Source organism: Lampetra planeri, chromosome 51 (assembly GCF_965212315.1).
Source record: "Lampetra planeri chromosome 51, kcLamPlan1.2.h2, whole genome shotgun sequence".
In the NCBI taxonomy this organism is placed as follows: domain Eukaryota; kingdom Metazoa; phylum Chordata; class Hyperoartia; order Petromyzontiformes; family Petromyzontidae; genus Lampetra; species Lampetra planeri.
In genome coordinates this window covers 3,810,875-3,829,752 of record NC_136157.1, presented here as the reverse complement: position 1 = coordinate 3,829,752, position 18,878 = coordinate 3,810,875, and the positions used below count along the sequence as shown (strand labels likewise).

The following is an 18,878-nucleotide window of genomic DNA, read 5'->3' as shown; positions in this document are numbered from 1 at the left end:
TACCATATTCCTACAAAGTGATTCGGAGAAAGTTATATTGCGATGATCATATCGTGAACATTAATATTTCATTGTGCAAAATACACATATCGCAGCAGCCCTCATGCTTACACGTTTAAATATTTCTGCAAAAATGCCCTTCGTTATGATTGTGAAAAGGATAAAAAAACGCATTAAAATGTTCGCCTCACAGCCATTGCGACTCTATTACAAATCATTGAATTTTGTTGTCGAATTCTGAAGATTCCACCGGGAATGCAATTTACACAATTTGCAAAGTGCATTTACGTGCCCAGATGTTATTATGAGGGCCACTCATCACAAATCCTTGCAGGGAGAACACTAATAGCACCAACAACAAAAACCCATCAGATGTAGGATTAGTGTGCGTATGATTAGGGTGACACGTTGGCTTTAGTGAGTTTGTCATGGCCATCTTTTGTACTCAGCCGATGCATTCGTTAATACGAAGAGGATGAGAATATAGTTAGTTGACCCGAGCGTGCCCCTCATCATGGAAGCATTAGGAGTGGGAGACAGAGACAATGTAACACCAACGTACGATTGCGATATTCATTATTGTATCCAGGAAAACCTCATTTAACCTTGAATTTTTTTTTTACAGAGCCCTTCTTTGAAGCCCTTTTTTTTATACATTACTTATTTGACGGCCATACATCCCACGCCTACCAAATGAAGTATCGGTGCCTGGTGGTTCTGTCGTTTTTTACAGCCGTTCACATGTCCGATGTTTCCATACATAATTCCCAGAGTGAGATGTATGATGTTCGACCGGGATGTTTGTTGTTTTCTTATCGGATGGAACTGAAGTGCTTGGAAACAAAAGGCCCAAATATGAGGGGATGGCAACACCTGCCACATTAGGGTGTCCTCATTGCTTATCGTCAAACTATTTACGACACCTACAATTCTGTGGCTCAGACATGAGCTAAATCTAAGATGTGCGATACAAAAAAAAAGTGTTTTATTCTATTGCAGTTCACCTTTTTCGATCCACACATCTGAATAGCATGGCTCGTGAAAATTCCACTTCGCTCTGCACGCCACACCCCTTTCAGCAAGAACTCGTCCGAGACCAATGTTACACTAATATACTTTAAGTCTGCGGCAATTCCCCTTTGTGTATCATATCCCTGCTTCTCATTATAAACTCGAAATAACACAAAATATCCATCGTGTTTGTGACCAGCGTGTCGCCATACCTGCAGAAGACGATACACGCGCTGATACAAAACCTCAAGTTTTCTGCACATTCTGGTCTCCGTCTCGAAAACTCATTTGTTTAAAACTGCTTTTTGTTTTTAGTTTGTTGTCTTTCCCCCACATCTCCGATTAGCATGGTTGGCTACGTACGATGCGAAATAAGTTTAACATCCATACATAAAGGTGATTTTGTACGTGTAATGACAGTAGAGCCTATATGCGCCGTGAGTGGACTAGTGGCCACGGGAGGTAATTACAGGGGTATCAGTTGTGAGTGCGAAGGGACTGGTGGCTACGAGAATTTTCGAGAAGGGGGCGTGGTCAGGTGACGGAAGAGGACGGTGGAGTCTGCCGGTAGAGGGAGCGTCCAGAGTCAGCGAAAATGATCGAGAAGGGGGGCGTGGCCTCGTGTCGGTATATAAAAGGGAGATGCACGGGAGACTCGGGGCTGTTGCAGTGGGGGTCTCCGCCTGATGTCAAGTGAACGTGTCTTCAACAAAGGTTCCATCTCAAGAGAAGCGTGTCAAGTCGTCATTATATACGGAAGAAATAAAATCAGCGTGCACGAGTGTATCTCTCACATAAGTGGACTCCATGATCTTGGTCTCAGCCTCTGGTCATCTCGTTGGGCAGGTATCTGGCCATCTGCCACCGGTACAATTACACGTTCGCCTCGAGTGGACGTGCCACCCAAAAGGTCCTCCTGGTCGCGTGGCTGTATTCATTGTCCGTCGGCATCAGGGGCGTGATCATTCTGAGTGAAATGCGTTTCTGCCAACGCATCAAGGTCCACTACATGTACACATGTTCAACTTCTCTCTTAACCGTACGTAGTGAGCCGTGCTAATTGGATCCTAGATTTGAAGCTTTCGTTTTTTCGGTAAAGTCACGTAGGTAAAAAATAAAATGTAAATTAATAAAAGTAATAATAGAAATAAAATAATAAATCACGACGTTTCGGAGGCATCAGGTGGGACCGTCACAGCTAGATTTACTGTGACGGTCCCACCTGATGACGGAGACTTGTGTTTATTATTTTATTTCTATTATTACTTTTATTAATTAAAATTTTATTTTTTACCTACGTGACTTTACCGAAAAAACCTAAGAGTATGTGCTAATTGGAGTTGCGGGGGAAGAACAACAAGCTGAACACAAAAAGCAGTTCTAAAGTTTATTCGTTGTCACTCTAGATCAGGGGTGGGGAACATTTTTTCTGCCAAGGGCCATTTGGATATTTATAACAAAATCCGCGGGCCATACAACATAATCACCTTAAAAATTTGCCCGTTATATTTGGTCAAACATTTAATTAACTCGCCCCTAATGTGATGGCTGGAACTGTATCTCTTTGGTGAGGCGTGTGATGTTAGCTGGTATTGATGATGATGTTGCTAGTCGCAACTGCTTTTCCAGGTTTGCTCCTAGATTTATTGAATTTCGAGTCCCACCTGCAGTTGCCTTGGCAGGGCCAGACCAAATGATTTTGCGGGCCTCATACGGCCCGCGGGCCGGACGTTCCCCACCCCTGCTCTAGATGATGCTTTAAAAGTGCATAGCTCCAATGGCGTCTTAATATCGGAAGGAAGAGCATTCCAGATGGCCACAGAAGCGCTCCTAAAAGCGCGCGCGATGCGTTGACTGCCTTTATTCGATGGTTAGCCAGAAGCCACCGCTGCTCAGATGACGTGAGTTCGCCTTCCCTGCTGTACAATGTCGTGCTCGACCAGTTTCGCCGTGAGCTTGCTGGGACTTGTTACCGTGATCATTTCCAGCGTGGTGCCAATCGCTCCTCATCATCTTCACCGTCTGCAGGATGACCTCCGGAGTGTACGCTGTGCAGCGGTTAGACGCGAAGTACTCCGACTTGTGCGTCACTGCCAAGCCTCTGTACGCCGTCGTGCCCACCCACTGTGGCGAGCACCGCCATCCACATACTGTGGTTTAGGGAGCTGCGACATGAGACGGCCAAATACTGGAGAAGCGAAGTTAAACCTGACTTCGTCGATAGCAAACCTCCCAAAATTGCCGTCTAGCCAGATACTGCTTTAGGTAAAAAATATATGCATTGTGTATAATCCTAGAGAGAAATGTGATTGGCTTAGGGAAGCCTTCATCCAGCAGTGGATTGATCATGGCTGATTATTATGACAACATGGTTAAAGAAAGGTAATTAATGTTTGTGAACATTCTTTTTTTGTGCTCCGGTAAGTGGGCTTGGCAGGTCATGTCCCCGGAAGTGATGATGGGCCGTGGTCGCGACTAACAACGGAGTGAAGGTAGAATCAGAATATGTATTTATACTGGAGGAATCCGATGAGCTATGAAGCCCTCTTTCACAGATGTCCAGTCGGGGTGGGTTAGAATGAGAGAGTACGTCTGAGAGGAGGTGCAACACAGAGGTGGAGTAATGACATTAGCTCGTCTGCTGGAACCAGATGTGGGATGTTCCATCAAGAGGACGTGACAGATTGCTTTGGAAGGTCTTCGTCTGTCCATGGAAAGATCGTCGGTGATGGTCATGAGTAGATTTCAGTTGTTGAAATAAAATTCAAGTCAAGGTGTCTCTTGTCTCATGCAGCCACTTAATATGTACCGTTGCATGTAAATTAATCTAATTACTGAAATCATCAGAATGGCATTGTCCCATTTATTCATGACAATAGGTTGGGGCAAACCAGCCTTCCTCTTGTGACCTCCAAGTGAGCTAATTCTACTGCAGCCTGGCAATTAATCCTTATGGCGGTACCTCGGGGTACCAAATAATACAAACTGGCCTAGGCAATTAAATATTTTATTTCTGGGCCCACTATTTTTTTTCAGGGGTGTACTTAACTCCGCGACTGGGGTACCAATCAATCCGAAATCGGTGTCACACTCCGCGATGTCGAAACGCAGCGGAGACGATTGCGCCGAAACCCTGAACGCTCGAACGCACCGTAGCTGTGCATCGTGTCCAGCTCGTCGATATGAGTCGATTGCCGCATCGCCGACCACCAGCAGACTAAAAGTGACTGCATCACGGACATTATACGAGAGCCGGGGTACTATGGTAGCCACCAGCAGATGAGTCATCATCAGTATGTCATTCCCGGGCTATGGGCTCGTATTAAACCGAGAACCCATTTGGTTTTGGCGGAGTAATGGGATGAAGTTATTTATAGGGCTCCATTTCCAATCAGACCTACATACTGGCACATTTCAGATAACTGACTTGAAGATATGCATATAAATTAGAATTTGCAAAGCTTGGGGCAGGGTAATAGCAGTATGTATTGAGATTCAGATGTGTGTATCTGCACGTGAGTCGCTTTGACGCCGACATAATTCAAGGATTACCTCTTATCGCTTAGGAATTGACGCAACACACTAAGTGTCTGTGTTTGTTATTTACATGGACAGGAGTTGTATTGAACGTATTTTTTTTATTGTTAATTGCAAGGCCACATACAATGCGATAACATAGTTTTAAATACTAGGCATGTAATGAGGTATTGATTTCTTCATATATCTGTATCATGCGTGACAATCGATTGTTTACAATTCATACGTGCACATTATATTGTTACGTTTAGACGAACTGAACCAACGAAACTGTACAAAGCATACACTAAAAAAAGCAATACAAATGAGGATTAAGTCAGACGCAACGATTTTTTCTTCTAATGCAATCGTGACCCCAGATAATGACGATGCATCACATTTCAAGGGTGGTACGTTTTAATGGTAGGTTTTTACCCTTTTAACTGGTACAAAACTGACACCTTTATTCAAGGCATCATGTTTGCAATGACCACAACACAAGTAGTCAATAAAGCAAACAAAAAGAAGCAACTCTGATAAGGATAATAATATGCACTGTCCTTGAAGTTGATTGGCCCACACCCGAGACGGCTTTCTTTAGAGCCTAGTCCCCATTGGTGTAGGGCCAGATGACACCAGAAGGCGTACAACTCAAAATGGGGACTAGGCTCTAAAGAAAGCCGTCTCGGGTGTGGGCCAATCAACTTCAAGGACAGTGCATATTATTATCCTTATCAGAGTTGCTTCTTTTTGTTTGCTTTATTGACTACTTGTGTTGTGGTCATTGCAAACATGATGCCTTGAATAAAGGTGTCAGTTTTGTACCAGTTAAAAGGGTAAAAACCTACCATTATATTTTGCCACTGGTAAAAGAGATCTCATAGTGGTGGTACGTTTTATTTTACATTCTATTGCAAACTATATAAATACGCACGGGATTATTTTTTTGTTAATCAACCGACAATAATTTGATTGTGAATCGGATTGTAACTGAATAAAAGAGAAACGGATCCAATTGCTGTGAGGCTGAATCATTACATGCCTCTTAGTTGACAATATATCCTCGTACGTTTCTGCAATTACATTTTACGATGGATGGTTTTTTGTTTAAGTTTCATTTTGTTCAAGCCACTTTTTTTATTTCTCCTATAATGTGGTTGCTTTTGGTCTGATTTGCATTTGCTTCATTGCTGTACTCATTCGCAGAGTGAAGCTTCTGAAACAAATGCTGCTAGGTTGTGGTATGTTCAAAGCTAGAATATTTGGAAGGTCGAATTCGGTGCAGAGTTTTCTTGATGAAACACAATCTGCTGGATGATATTGGTCTGAAGAGTCAATAGGTTGAAGGGCGATAACAATATTAGTCATTTGTGGAGATACTCCATTTTCTACTTATCTTATTACAATAATACTCCCCAATACATACATCAATTTGCGTCAATGATGTACTGCAGTCTTTAGGGGCCGTCCATAAATGACGTCACGCGATTTTGGACTATTTTTGACCCCCCCCCTCGTCACACGGCGTCACAAAAAGTCAGACCCCCCCCTCAAATATGACGTCACTAAGCGCTGCCCGCACCCCCACACCAAAAAAAAATAAAACATGCTTCAAATCGCTTTAAACGATTGTCATTGTAGTGCGTATTTAATGCGGCGCTGCACTCTGATGTTGTAGGAGTGGTGTTATAACAATTAGTGTTGTTATAACAATTCTATATTTATTTAAAGTTTCGCATTTTTATGTGACGTCACGTTTCTCAACCTCCCCCCTCCCTCGTCACACATCGTCACAAATGTCTGACCCCCCACCCCCCTAGGTGCGTGACGTCATTTATAGACGGCCCCTTATGTTAATTTTTTTCACTCTTGAAAATGAGAATCCTTGTCCCTTGAGTTCTCACCTTGTTAGAAATAATATTTTCTAAACTATTAAATAGTTGTTATTTAAAAACGCTGTCGAACGAATACGTTAAGCGGTGCAGTACAACACATATGGGGCAATCCTGTGGGTGGCATTGAGCAGGGCCGCATTAACGCAGAGGTTTTTAGAGGCTACAAGCTCAAGGCCACAAATATTAAAATGGTTGAAACACAACGCTGATGATACATCCTAATCCATAGCACCTGCCGGATTAATTCCAGAATATAAAAAAGTAATATTTTAAAATACTTTTTTTTAAAACACGCTTTAATGAAATGTACCGTACTGGTGATGGCAGAACTCCACGACTCCAGGAAGTGGCCCCGAGGTTTGCCATAATGTAAGGGGCCGTGGTGATTTACAGCCAACGTCAGTTGAGCGTGGACAATTAGACCCAAGCCAAAACATAACATAAAAAGATGGTTTTACATTTTTTTTTTATGATAGAATATAGTATTGTCATCAGTATGACATAAGTATACCAAGTTTGCAGTCGATACCACATTGGGAAGTGGGTTAAAATTGAGTTACAAGATTTCAGGATACGACACCAACAACAACAGTGAGTTAATAGAAAGCGTGTAATAAAAATATTGTTTAAAAGTATATTTTCATTTTTTTTATGATAGAATATAGTATTGTCATCAGTAAGCCATAAGTATACGAAGTTTTCAGTCGATACCACATTGGGAATGAGGTTAAAATTGAGTTACAAGATTCGAGGATACGACAAAAACAACAGACAGAGTGAGTTAAATACAAGCGAGTAAAAAAAAAGCTTTGTTAATTTTCACTTTGATTTAGCTTTACAATTAGTATACCACATTTTAAGTTAGAACTAAACAAAAAAACAAGGTGAATGACAATGGAGAGTGTGGAATGGGGCATGGGTGGTGGTAAAATGGTAGAGGGATGGAATTCACTATGCAAAACGAAAACGATAAGGGCACTAGGCCCTCAGCAAACTCTTTAAAACTTTTTTTTTTATTTTACCAGGTAAGGCCCACTGAGCTACTGTATATAGAATTTTCTCAGAAGCGACTGAGCACAAATGAAAGCTCAACGAAGTGGCTTATCACGTCGAAATGTATCGCAGCCAAATACTCTAAACACACGTTGATTCCGCATGTGAAGGGAAAAACAAGAGGACCCAGAGAAAATCCACACGACCACGCGGAGAGGGAACGTGCAAACTCCAAATATACAGCAAGCGTCGTGGTCGGGATCGAACCCACGAACCTCGTGCATACCAGGCGATGGAATTAACATCTCGCCATGGTGGTCTAGAGGGCAGTGAGGGCATCTCCGTTGTGCTGGGTTGTAACGCTGGTCGCTGTGGGCAGTCCGTCTGCGGGGTGATCGGTGGCCTCTGAATTAAGACCTCTTCTCTGCCTAGGCACAGCCAAGCAGAAAACACGGTTCGTCATTATATATCGTGCAGTTATATGGGAAGGTATAGGTTAAATCTTGAAATGTAATAATAGGCGAAAATGGTGGAAATGTAATAATGGTTCAATGGGATATTTTTATTTTATCAACTTGCTCCATTTTCTTCATACAGTTTACAATGTAACTGCTCCAATTATCACCAGAACCCGATCCAATCATATACTCGCTTGGAGAGCAGTGTTAATTTTGTCAACATTATTTATTATCCATCGCCTCACAACGTGATTTAAGAATCCTGAAGTGGCTACGACAGTGTGATTAACATCTGGGGTCGATGCTTGGATGCTTTCGCGGTTCACCAGGTTAGGGATGGCGATGACCTAGGAATCGCTGCTTATTCTGAAGCAGCGGTAATAAAAATTTTGATTTAAAGCTTTCGTGACTGCAGGGATTCATATTCGTGGTTCTTTCGGTAAAGTCCCTTCTACGTGACTTTATCTAGCGGTAATTTAGTTTACGCTTTTTTATTTTATTATAGCCATTTTCTTAGGCCAGTCGACTAAAGCAAAACATGTAGTTTGTTCACTCTTAGCCCCTTTAACTATTATCAGATCAGCCAATTAATGAACTCAGTAAATAATTTTATATCCTGTTCATGTATATAAATTTACCATTTTCGGTATACCTCAGTGCACTGCGGTTTCCCATCATAAATGACCTTCGTTCTGCGTCACGAATGAGACCAATTATTTTTGTTTTGTCATTCATACATTGGTCCTAGGGCTTAGGGGTGGTCTTCATCAGCGTCTTGCTTTCGATGATTTTCGACCACCCTTAGTCATTGTCGACTTCAAACGAAAAAACACCATTGACAAATACAATTTCACGAATGACACCACCCCCCCCCGCCCCGACTCACGTCACCCATCGGTCCCGCACTTGCCCACCGTCATTATTATCACGAGGACCTGGAGGGCCAACCCTCGCTCACCTGTATCGCTTGCGCCACGCGTCCGCGAAGAGGGCCATGATCGCCAGGAAGGAAACGCCGCTCACGACGCCGTAGGCCACGAGCCACGTGTCCTTGAACGCGGAGCGCGTCGGAGCCAGCGTCGGCTTGATGCCCACGAACTCCAGCGTCTTCACGTCCAGCATGAAGGCCCGGTTCATGCGTGGACGCGACAACCTTCAAGGCCAGGGGATTGGTGTCACTGGTCACTGTTGGAGTGGAGTGCGTTGCGTTGCGTACGTTGAACTTCTTTCGCACCGTACGTGACCGACTGTGCTAATCGGAGGCGTGGGAGTGTGTCGGGCAATGTCCTGCTGGCGTGAGGTCACCTAACACTTAAACCATTCATCAATAACACTGCCCTTACGGAAGACTAAATACATGATAGGCAACATTTCAGGCAATGCACCTTCTTCTTGACTGGCATGCCACCTAATCGTTGTATCCTCCAGGTTACAAAAAAATATCGTTTCCCCCCTGTACAGTATTCTAAAGTAGAAGTTAGGGTGGGTCTTATAATCTGGGAGGTGTTTACGAGTTGCCTCTTATATTCCGGGGCATCTTATAAGCTGAGGATTATGGCACAGTAAAAACCCCGGCTACCCAGAACCGGGGAGGCGAACAAGAAACATATTTTATCATTCATTTGGAATGCAAGAAAGTAGTCAGTATAATAAGACATCCGATACACTTTCGAATAAGTTACATGACATGAAATGTATAATATGCGCTTGGGACATGTTCAGTCGTGTACATCATTTGGCGACACTGCGTTGGCGGTGTGCACGACAGCACAAAAAAAAACGATACTGCGCATTCGTCAATTTTCTCTTTCAAGGCAGTACTACTGACGGTAGCTGTTCAATATGTATATACCTAAGTGACAGTGTTAGGGGGGGGGAGCGAACGTCGAACTGGAATGGAGACGGGGGAGGGGGGGTGGGAGTTTGTGTCGTGATGGAATTGAGAAATAAAGAGTGTACACACAAGACACGGGGAGCGACTCGGCATGCTTTAGTAGCACATGGGTCAGCAACTAATATAACACGAATCCATTTTTTGCGAATTCGGTACCAAAAAAAAAACCCCTCTATGTTTCAAGAGCCGCAATGCAAGTGGTGAATACGAGACGGCGGTGGTCCTTGACGAATAAAGTCACGCAGCAGCGGTCCTTAAAAAAGCCGAATGCAGCTCCCAGAGTAGCAGTCTGCAGACCCCTGCTTTTCGTGCAATAACGAGTGGTGGAAATCTTGCAGAACGAATCAAACAAACAGAAAGGGAGGGGGGTGATGATTTCGGACCCAGGAACGCAACCCCATTGCTTCCCATTAGGTGATATTATTTGCAGAACGCGGTATTTTGCTCGACGCGTCATTTTCCCATGAGCGTAACCCCCCCAGCGGTCGGCCTCGGTTCTAAAGCCCGTAACCACGTTGTTCATTCTCCAGGCGGGCGCGATTGACACATCGCTTGTGCGCCACTGCCAACGCTGCATTGCGCACGAGCGGTCAATTTATTGTCTAAAAAATTAACCCGTAAAAACAAAGTTTTTCACTATAAATCCTTTATATGCGTGGCGGCTAGAGTCCTCTCGTCCTCTGGCTTGAGATGGCTGCCACCTATGGGTCAGATGAATGCCTGCCACCATTAAGCAATTGATAATTAAATATAATTTATTTTTTCCTAAAAGTGTAAAATTTTGGGAATAAAGATTCACGAAAATACATTGTCACGCACAACGAGTCTGTGTGCAAAATGTCAGCTCGATTGGATCACGGGAAGTTGGTTAAAAAACGACCGAAAGATTTGCACGGTCGTAAGCAAGCAAGCAAGTGAACTTAATATAAAGGATTTAAAAAGGCGACGTGGGGCGTGCCGGAGGTGGACACTGACCTGACGGCACGCACCAGCTGCTGCTTCTCCACCAGGGTACTCGTCAGGTTCGGATTCATCACCGCGAAGTAGAAGGAGATTCTCTCCGTCTTGGCGCACACGATCACATGCTCGGTCCTGCTCGGGCAACGTGGTTGGGCCGTATGTCATTGGTGAAGATGAACAAGTTTTTTTTTGTCTTCGTAAAAAAACAATTATATTTCAGTTGTGCTGTCAAATGTCATGAGAAAAGGGCTCGGATGCGTTTTGTTTTTATTTTTGCGCGTGTGATTCCTCCCCCCCCCTAAGTTTATTCAGAATCAAAATCTTTATCAGATTATACTGGTAGGAACCTCCTGGTTACACCAGCCCACAGGGGATTATTGTGTCCGTCCGTCGTGCATAAAAAAATGGGAGGGGTAGCGCTGGGTGGAGAGGGGAGTGTGGGGAGGGGCTGGGTGGGGAGGGTGGAGAGGGGCTGGGTGGGGAGGGTGGGAGGGGTGGGGCTGGGTGGGGAGGGGCTGGTCACCACGTGGTGCCCTTATAAAACTCAACGTTTAACCTACTCACGCCGGCTTGTGCCCACCCTCACAGTCGGCCATGTTTGCGGAATACACCACGCCGCCGTTGACCCTGGCCATAGACCGAGCAACCCAACGTTCCTACCAGCTCCCTCCGCAGGAATGTGTTTTATTTAGACTGGAGCAATCCTATGAACTATCGAGCTCGTTTTCACAGATGTCCAGCAAAGGCGGGTGAGAAAGTTACAACAACAATATAACAAAAACATTTTATATTTCAATCGTGCCATCAGTTGTGTCATCGACATCATGGGAGAACAATTAATTTGGATCTCTCAGGAAGCAGTGCAAGGTAACGGCCGATGGAAGCAGATATCACTTAAATACTTCTGAAATCCATTCAAGTGCCCTACAAGGATGCAACATTCTAACGCAGCAGCGCCTTTTTGCGAGCTCAAGGTGATGGGGGAAGTGTCCGTGGGCTGCGTGCGTCGCTCACGTGAAGGCGGAGTGCTGCTCGGGGCTTTTACGCATCGCGTAGGCGACGGCGCTTCGGAAGAGAAAGAGCTCCGAGTCGTCCCACACATACTGGCAGACGCGGCATGGGCATGCGAGGGGTGGACACAAGAGAAACAAATACCGTTGAGGTGAACAGGATTATTTTTTTTTTATCAAACTGAATTTCTTTTTTCATTCTTAACACTGATAAAAGTCACCTGACTCTCTGCATATGAGCTAACCACGTCACTCCATCTCTCTACAGTGGCTGCTGTCCTTTTGGCTCGCTCTGCTTCTACGTTGGTCACTCTTCTGGGTTCAAAGACCCTCATCCGCATTTCCCGGCCCCTCCTCGCCAAGGCGAGAGGGCCTCAGCAGTCGTCCCCTGGACACCGAAGCCCTCAACTTGCTCACCGTTGTCTCCCCTCGAACCGAGACTGTCCCCCCCCACCCTGGCAGAGCGTCGCGTCTCCCTGGCATTGCTCCAATCGTTTGTCATTGAATCCCGCTACGCCTACATTATTATTACGTATCGCTTTGTAACTCTTGCTGACTGCTGGCTGAGTCACCCTTGAAGAATGAGCTGTGCAGCTCACAATGGGTTATTTACTCGGATAATAAACTTCACATTCTGATGCCTCCCGCGCACCTCCGATTAGCACGGCAGGATATGTACGGCGCGAAAGAAGTCCTACGTGCGTATATGGCCAGCGGTAGCGTCCATCGCCACTTAAGAGATAATTGGAGGCTGCTCATCTGTTCCGTCGGGCGTATGAAGATAAACCCTGAGCTGATCTCCGCGCCTCCACGTCACGAGAGGAAATTTGGACTTTTCGCGAAAGTGTATGCGTTATATATTATTATTTTTGTAATTGTGACAATTAAAATGCCGTTTATTCGCCAAAGTCCTTCACAACGGCATTGGTGTATATTTTCCAAAGAAACTAATTGAATAAATAAAGGCATAAACGTCAGCTCAGATAAAGTATTAGCCATCTCAGATATGCTCACAACATAGTCATTATAACAACCGATGAAAACGAATCGCAGGTAATGATTGAATAACTTTCCAAAACTAGGCCGCACACGGTTCCATTCAAGTAAGAGGAAAACAAACGCCACGTAAAGTACATAGTTTCCCAACGAACATAAAATATCTGTCGGGAGGGACGCAATTGAAAAAAAGACAGCATCAAAGATAAATAACCACATTTTCATTACTAAATAGGCAAGCTTACATGAATCCGCACAGCATACAAACGTGTATTTATGGATATATGCAGTGTATGTTGAACTTCTTTCACACCGTACGTAGCCAACCGTGCTAATCGGAGGTGCTGGGGAAGGACAACAAACTAAACACAAAAAGCCGCTTTAAAGAAATTAGTTTTCAACCTAGATTGAAAAGTACATAGCTCCCTCTTAGGCTTTTTTTCGGTAAAGTCACGTAGGTAAAAAATAATAATAAAATAATAATAAATGTGATTTATTTGAGTAATTTTCATGTATTATTATTATTTTATTATTCTTTTTTACCTACGTGACTTTACCGAAATAAACCCTAAGAGTATGAATCCTTGCAGTCACGCAAGCTTCAAATCTAAAATTACATAGCTATATTCTTAGGTTTTTTCGGTAAAGTCACGTAGGTAAAAAATTAAAATTCATAAAAGTAAAATAAAAAAAATCACGACGGAAGCTTGTGTTGCCTTCGAAACGTCGTGATTTTTATTTTTATTTTATTTTACTTTTATTAATTTTAACTTTCATTTTTTACCTACGTGACTTTACCGAAAAAAACCCTAAGAGTATGAATCCTTGCAGTCACGCAAGCTTCAAATATAGAATTACATAGTGACTTCTTTATATCAGAAGGAACAGTGTTCCAGAAGGCCGCAGAAGTACGTGATCATATATGAAGAGATCCAGGCGTTTAATCACAAGGTGTGTTTATATGGGAATGGAAAATGACTTAATGTCTTAAGGGAGAATTACTTGCGTGTTTGTTTAGGGTAAATGTTCGATTTCTTCTTTATTCAATCATTACATTTCTTTTGCTGAGAAGGTTTAGCATGTCACTGTGTTAATCGTTAAGTGTCCGAGTTAAACACCACCACGTTCATTTAGACTCTGAGCCGCAGTCCACATGCACGGTGCTGCCGAATTCCTTGAGTCTTCTTCTTCCGTGTCGCCTGCTGATGTAGACGCAGTGCAACAACTACAATTTCACGTGCCAGTGGTCGAGCCAGACAACCGTGTTGGCAGCAGAGGAGGAGTGCATCGCTCGCGATGTCTCCGTTGTATTTGTGGATAGGGCGTTGGGTTGCTTTACATCGTACGGTCTGTTCTGTATCACCGCAGTCGCACATTCCTGGAGAGTTATTACTTTTCCATTTGTTGCATCAGGTAACCGCATCTGCCATGGTTTGTGCATTGGACCATGAGCTTCGTGGAAGGTCAAACCCAGGCATCTACTGCGTTGGGTTGTTCGCATGGCGTATGTGCGAAACTCACCGCATTCTCACCCAGCTGCTTCTTCAGACTGATCCTCACCTTAACACTTTCATCTGTGATGTAATCACGCGGACCACACACACAAAGACAATGATCCATAGATGCGGCTTAACAGACTATTGGGATACACACAGGGTTATTATATGGCACACGTGTGGGTGGCATGGTCAACAGTCATTCCCGGCCGCCTTCGTCTTCCCAGTGTTGATATTCACATACCACACCGGGCGCAGTACTCAGTTGCGGTGAAGGATAAAGTTTGACCGAAAGGGTGGTGGCCTTTGACCTTTTACTCCCAAATTCTGAGACGCTAAGCAGGGTTGAATTTGGATCGTGAGTTGGTCGTGGGGGACCCCCACCATAGCATGTGTCCTGTGGGGAAGCATGGTAGGCAGCAGAGGACAGCACAGCAACATCCACTATTGTACTGTACCGTATAGGCTCCCGTATCATCAGCATGGCAAAATTTGGTCAAATAATCTCCCCTCATCCAGTAGTGGATTGATAAAGGGATGTCCTCGTGACCTTGAAGGAAGCGCATCGTCGGGAATCGAAGCCCGGATGGCAATAAATGTAGCACTGATTACGGTCCACTGCATTACTGCTGCTCATCGGTACGCAGCCATGTAAGCTGGCATACCCATTCATGATTTAAACTCGTGACCTGCACAGTATCGGCAGGCAAGTGAGACAGGCAGCCAGACGGCGAGCAGGCACCAAATTCTCCCCCACCAAGCTCTGCGATCCCCTATATATCAAGGTGTTTATCGGCCAATATAATGCACGCGTGCTTATGCACGTGGGAAGAAAACGGAGCACCCGGAGAATAACCCACGCATGCGAGGGGGCAACACTGTATCCCATACAGATGGAACAGGTGGGGCCCCCATTGGCTGTTCTGCGTACTGGCAAGCCAGGGTACGGCTCTTTCTCGACGTCCACACAGGTAGGGAGTTTCACATTGAAATAAAAAATGTGCGTCATCCACCAATCCTCGCCACCTCCACAAGTCTGGATCGGCACCACGCACGGCCCACTTTGTCCACCCAAACACGGACGTTGACGCACCGTGCCCAGGCACTGGTTAGGCGAGAGATGACTAAGGGAATGCACCCGGGACTGGCTCAGATATTCACCACCGATGTCAGCAGTGGCCTGGAATCAACGTCCAGGTAAGCGCAGTGTGCTCACCACTACGCCACCGCTGAACCCCACGAGTAGAGATAAAGACAAAGATCCCACAACTGTCCTACGTAGACTGGTGGGGCAAGTGGGAAGAAACACCGCGCATCTCCCGAGACGAATTTATCGACGCAAGTGACTGGAATTGCACGCATACTCTGTGCGCACACTAAGCTAATCACGTCCACTAACTACTTGGCGATGGTAGATGCTGTTGTTGTTGTTGTTGTTTTTACAACGCTGCCAGTTGTTTGTGTTGTGCCAATTAATTGTACAATGAACCCTTGGGTGTACGTGTATGTGTGTGTGCACACATCACCTTTACAGATATTGCCGCACATGGGACCATCAGTCTCATTGAAGAACGATGCACATTGCTGAAAAATAAAGGTGAATAACAACAAAAAATTGCAAAGCAAGCGGACGCATTAATATACGCGCGTATATTGTTGCATATCCAACCGCGCCTCCGATTCGCACGGTTGGCTACGAACGATGCGAAAGAATATGAATTTTTATTTGAAGCTTTCGTGAATGCTGAAATCCATACTCTTTGGTTCTTTCGGTAAAGTCACGTAGGTAGAAAAAATAATAAATCACGACGTTTCGATCGCCACACAAGCAATCGTTCTCAGTTGGGGACTTTACCGAAAGAACCAAAGAGTATGGATGCGAAAGATGTTCAACGCACGTATATACATATCACGTGACCTTTTTTTTGCCAACAACAGATTATGAAAAATAACAATAGGTTTTACCCTTTCTGGCAATAAAACAGGTGGTTAAGATGTTCAAACACCAAAAGGATACATACTCTTTGTTTTTTTCGGTAAAGTCACGTAGGTAAAAAATAAAATTAAAATAAATTAAATCACAACGTTTCAGAGGCAACACAAGCTTGTGTGAAGCTTTCGTAACTGCTGGAATCCATACTCTTTGGTTCTTTCGGTAAAGTCACGTAGGTAGAAAAAATAAAAGATCACGACGTTTCGATCGCCGCACAAGTAATCGTCCTGTTCGACGTTTGTCGTACTCTGGTCTGCCACTGGTGAGACTAGGTCATAAAGAAAGCTGTCTCTGGTGTAGGCCAATCAGTTCCAAAGACAATGCCATTGTATTATCAGAGCTTGTTTTGTTTGCATGTTCACCACAAATACGTGTTGTTAATAAAGGCTTCATAACCAGGCACCAGAGGAAGGCGTAAACTGAGTCCTGGCTTTCAAAAACCCACACAACGAGAAAAAAATGTGCGACGCACGTGTTCATTTGAACATGATAAAACAATGGAGGATGCTGTAGGGCAAGGCCTTAATTATAACATATATTGGGGGGGACACCCTCAAATATTAAAATATGCTCAAAATGCCCCCCCCCCAATATATTTCTATAAACAATTAAAAAAAAAATAATAATTACTATGCTATGTAAATAAAAACAATTTGCTCAACCTTGGCCACAATATCTGGACTTGTCTTCATATAACAATGCATAGATTTATGTTCATATGATTGTGGTTATGGTTGTACTTTATTAATCCCTAATCTCTGCCATTACATACAATGAAACAAGAAATGGTGAAAAATAAAGAAAAAACAGAGCAATGTAATACAACACACTATTCGACAGTATTGTAACAAATACATGAAAAGTCCATCCCGTGTGTTAGTGAATTTATTAATATTTTAGGCAGGAAATTAGTTTTCAAATTTAGATTTTTTTTTCTGGGGGGGAACCCCTAGACCCCCTGGAAGATTTGGTCCCCCCCAATGTTGACTCCATGGCTACGACCTTGCTGTAGGGTCATATTTGGGGGGGGGGGGGGGAGAGGTGGATCCATGATCCACACACTCCACCAGTGAAATTCCCTGCCGTAAGTACCATCAGTGGCGAGTGTTTAACTGACAAGGTGCTGACCACCGCGATGGCCAGACGTCTTCCACAATTGCCATATATGTTGGACTAGGTGGGTGGACGTACCTACACCTACACTTTACCCCACCGAAATCGTCTTTGGCGATCCCCATTTATACGGCTGTGCGGAGAGAGAGAACGGGCGGATTTAGGATGCCCCCCCCCCCCCTGTTGCTTCAACTGCCCCGACAGGTGATCGAGCCGGCGACTTCTACAACGGGAGTCTTGACGCGCTAACCACGACAATCACGGCCACCGCACCACAAAGGCAAACGGTGCCGGCGTCAATTGGCAAAGCGGGTGACGCATTTGGTCGTAATGTGATGCGTCGGTTGGCTACGTACGGGTGCGAAAAACGTCCAACAACGGGGGCGCACGTCGGCGGATCGCATCGGTGACTTACCGAGCTCACGCGAAGACTCAGAGCAGCCAGCAAGAAGCAATTCGCGAGCAGGCGCAAGCGGAGGCCACCCATTGGGACTGGCCGCGAAACGTCTCGCTAATTCGCAAGAAAAGGGGCGCCTCGACGCCGTGATGTGAAAACCGCCCGTGCTTTGTAGTATTTGCTCCGCAAATGCGCACACGCACACGCGGCTTTCCCTTGGCATATCTTTACTGATAAAAAAAAACTAACTCTCCAATGTTCTACTCTCAGTGTTATTCATTTACAAATAGTTAAGCCCGCACCAGCACTTTTTGTTACGCACTGGCTGCTAATGATGTTCTCGCGCATGGCAGCAGCGTGGGCTCAGGAGCTAAATGCAAATGTGGAGGTGTGCCGTTGATGGCCACGACGAGAAGGCATCGGGAGAGAGACTTTTTACTTTTAAACAACTTTCATTGCCGCCAGCAGCAACAGCACTGGAGGCGATTCCGATATGAAATACACAGTCACCAGCAAACAAATAAACGCTATAAATCCACACGCTGTGGCGCTAAATGCACCGCGATCAACACGAAATAAAAGCCACGTGGTGGTGGTCATCGCGCACGCCACGGTGACGAGCGAGCGCTTCAGAAGGTGAACACCACGAGGGTGCCGTCCACGCTGGTACAGAGAGGGGCTTTTCCGGCTCCCCAGCGTTCGAAGAAGACGCGCTGTACATCACCGTCATGTGTGTGGTACATGGCGTGCTCCAGCCGGAGCCGCGCCTTAAGCAGGCCCCTGAACACTGGAAGCAGCACAGAGCAGCCGTCAGTGTCACCTTGCAGCATCTTTTTTCTCGTTCTGTACACCGCCAACTTCGCCTGAGCACAGGCGAAGTTGGCGAGAGAGAGAGAGAGTTCGTGATGTTTTGCTGTTCCCCCTCCGTTGAAGGAGATCCACGCTACAGTCGTTTTTACGAGAAGGTTTGATGAGTGGCGATAACACCGCACGTGTAGATCGTCATCCTTGTTTCTGGCCAGACGTTTCGCACGAGGTGGCAGGACAAGTACCCACAGCCCCGCGCTCCCGGTTGCAAACCTGTCAACCCCTCATCAGTGCCTAACCTTGTTATAGACGAATTCAGACCTTAATGCTCACCCCGTG

The 18,878-nt window shown here is 45.0% G+C and overlaps 1 protein-coding gene across 1 annotated transcript; it reads right to left on the bottom strand.

Annotated features, from left to right (window-relative positions):
* Positions 1-6,869: 6,869 nt before the first annotated feature.
* LOC144734387 (angiotensin-converting enzyme 2-like) lies at positions 6,870-17,929 on the bottom strand. Its single transcript, XM_078616542.1, has 7 exons — positions 17,751-17,929; positions 15,756-15,813; positions 14,255-14,307; positions 11,742-11,830; positions 10,743-10,859; positions 8,832-9,026; positions 6,870-7,843 (listed from the first exon to the last, which is right to left on the bottom strand). Exons 1-7 carry the CDS (start codon positions 17,820-17,822, stop codon positions 7,735-7,737), a joined length of 693 nt encoding a protein of 230 aa, XP_078472668.1. The 5' UTR covers positions 17,823-17,929; the 3' UTR covers positions 6,870-7,734.
* Between the last annotated feature and the right edge of the window lie 949 nt (positions 17,930-18,878).

What these genes read in the sequence shown, in the direction of transcription:
- LOC144734387 (XM_078616542.1), bottom strand. Translation starts at nt 17,822, where the DNA reads ATGGGTGGCCTCCGCTTGCGCCTGCTCGCGAATTGCTTCTTGCTGGCT. An exon ending in GTGCGGCAATATCTGTAAAG is followed by an intron (nt 14,308 to 15,755) that starts GTGATGTGTGCA and finishes ATTACATCACAG; the next exon opens with ATGAAAGTGTTAAGGTGAGG. An exon ending in CAGCTGGTGCGTGCCGTCAG is followed by an intron (nt 9,027 to 10,742) that starts GTCAGTGTCCAC and finishes CTGGCCTTGAAG; the next exon opens with GTTGTCGCGTCCACGCATGA.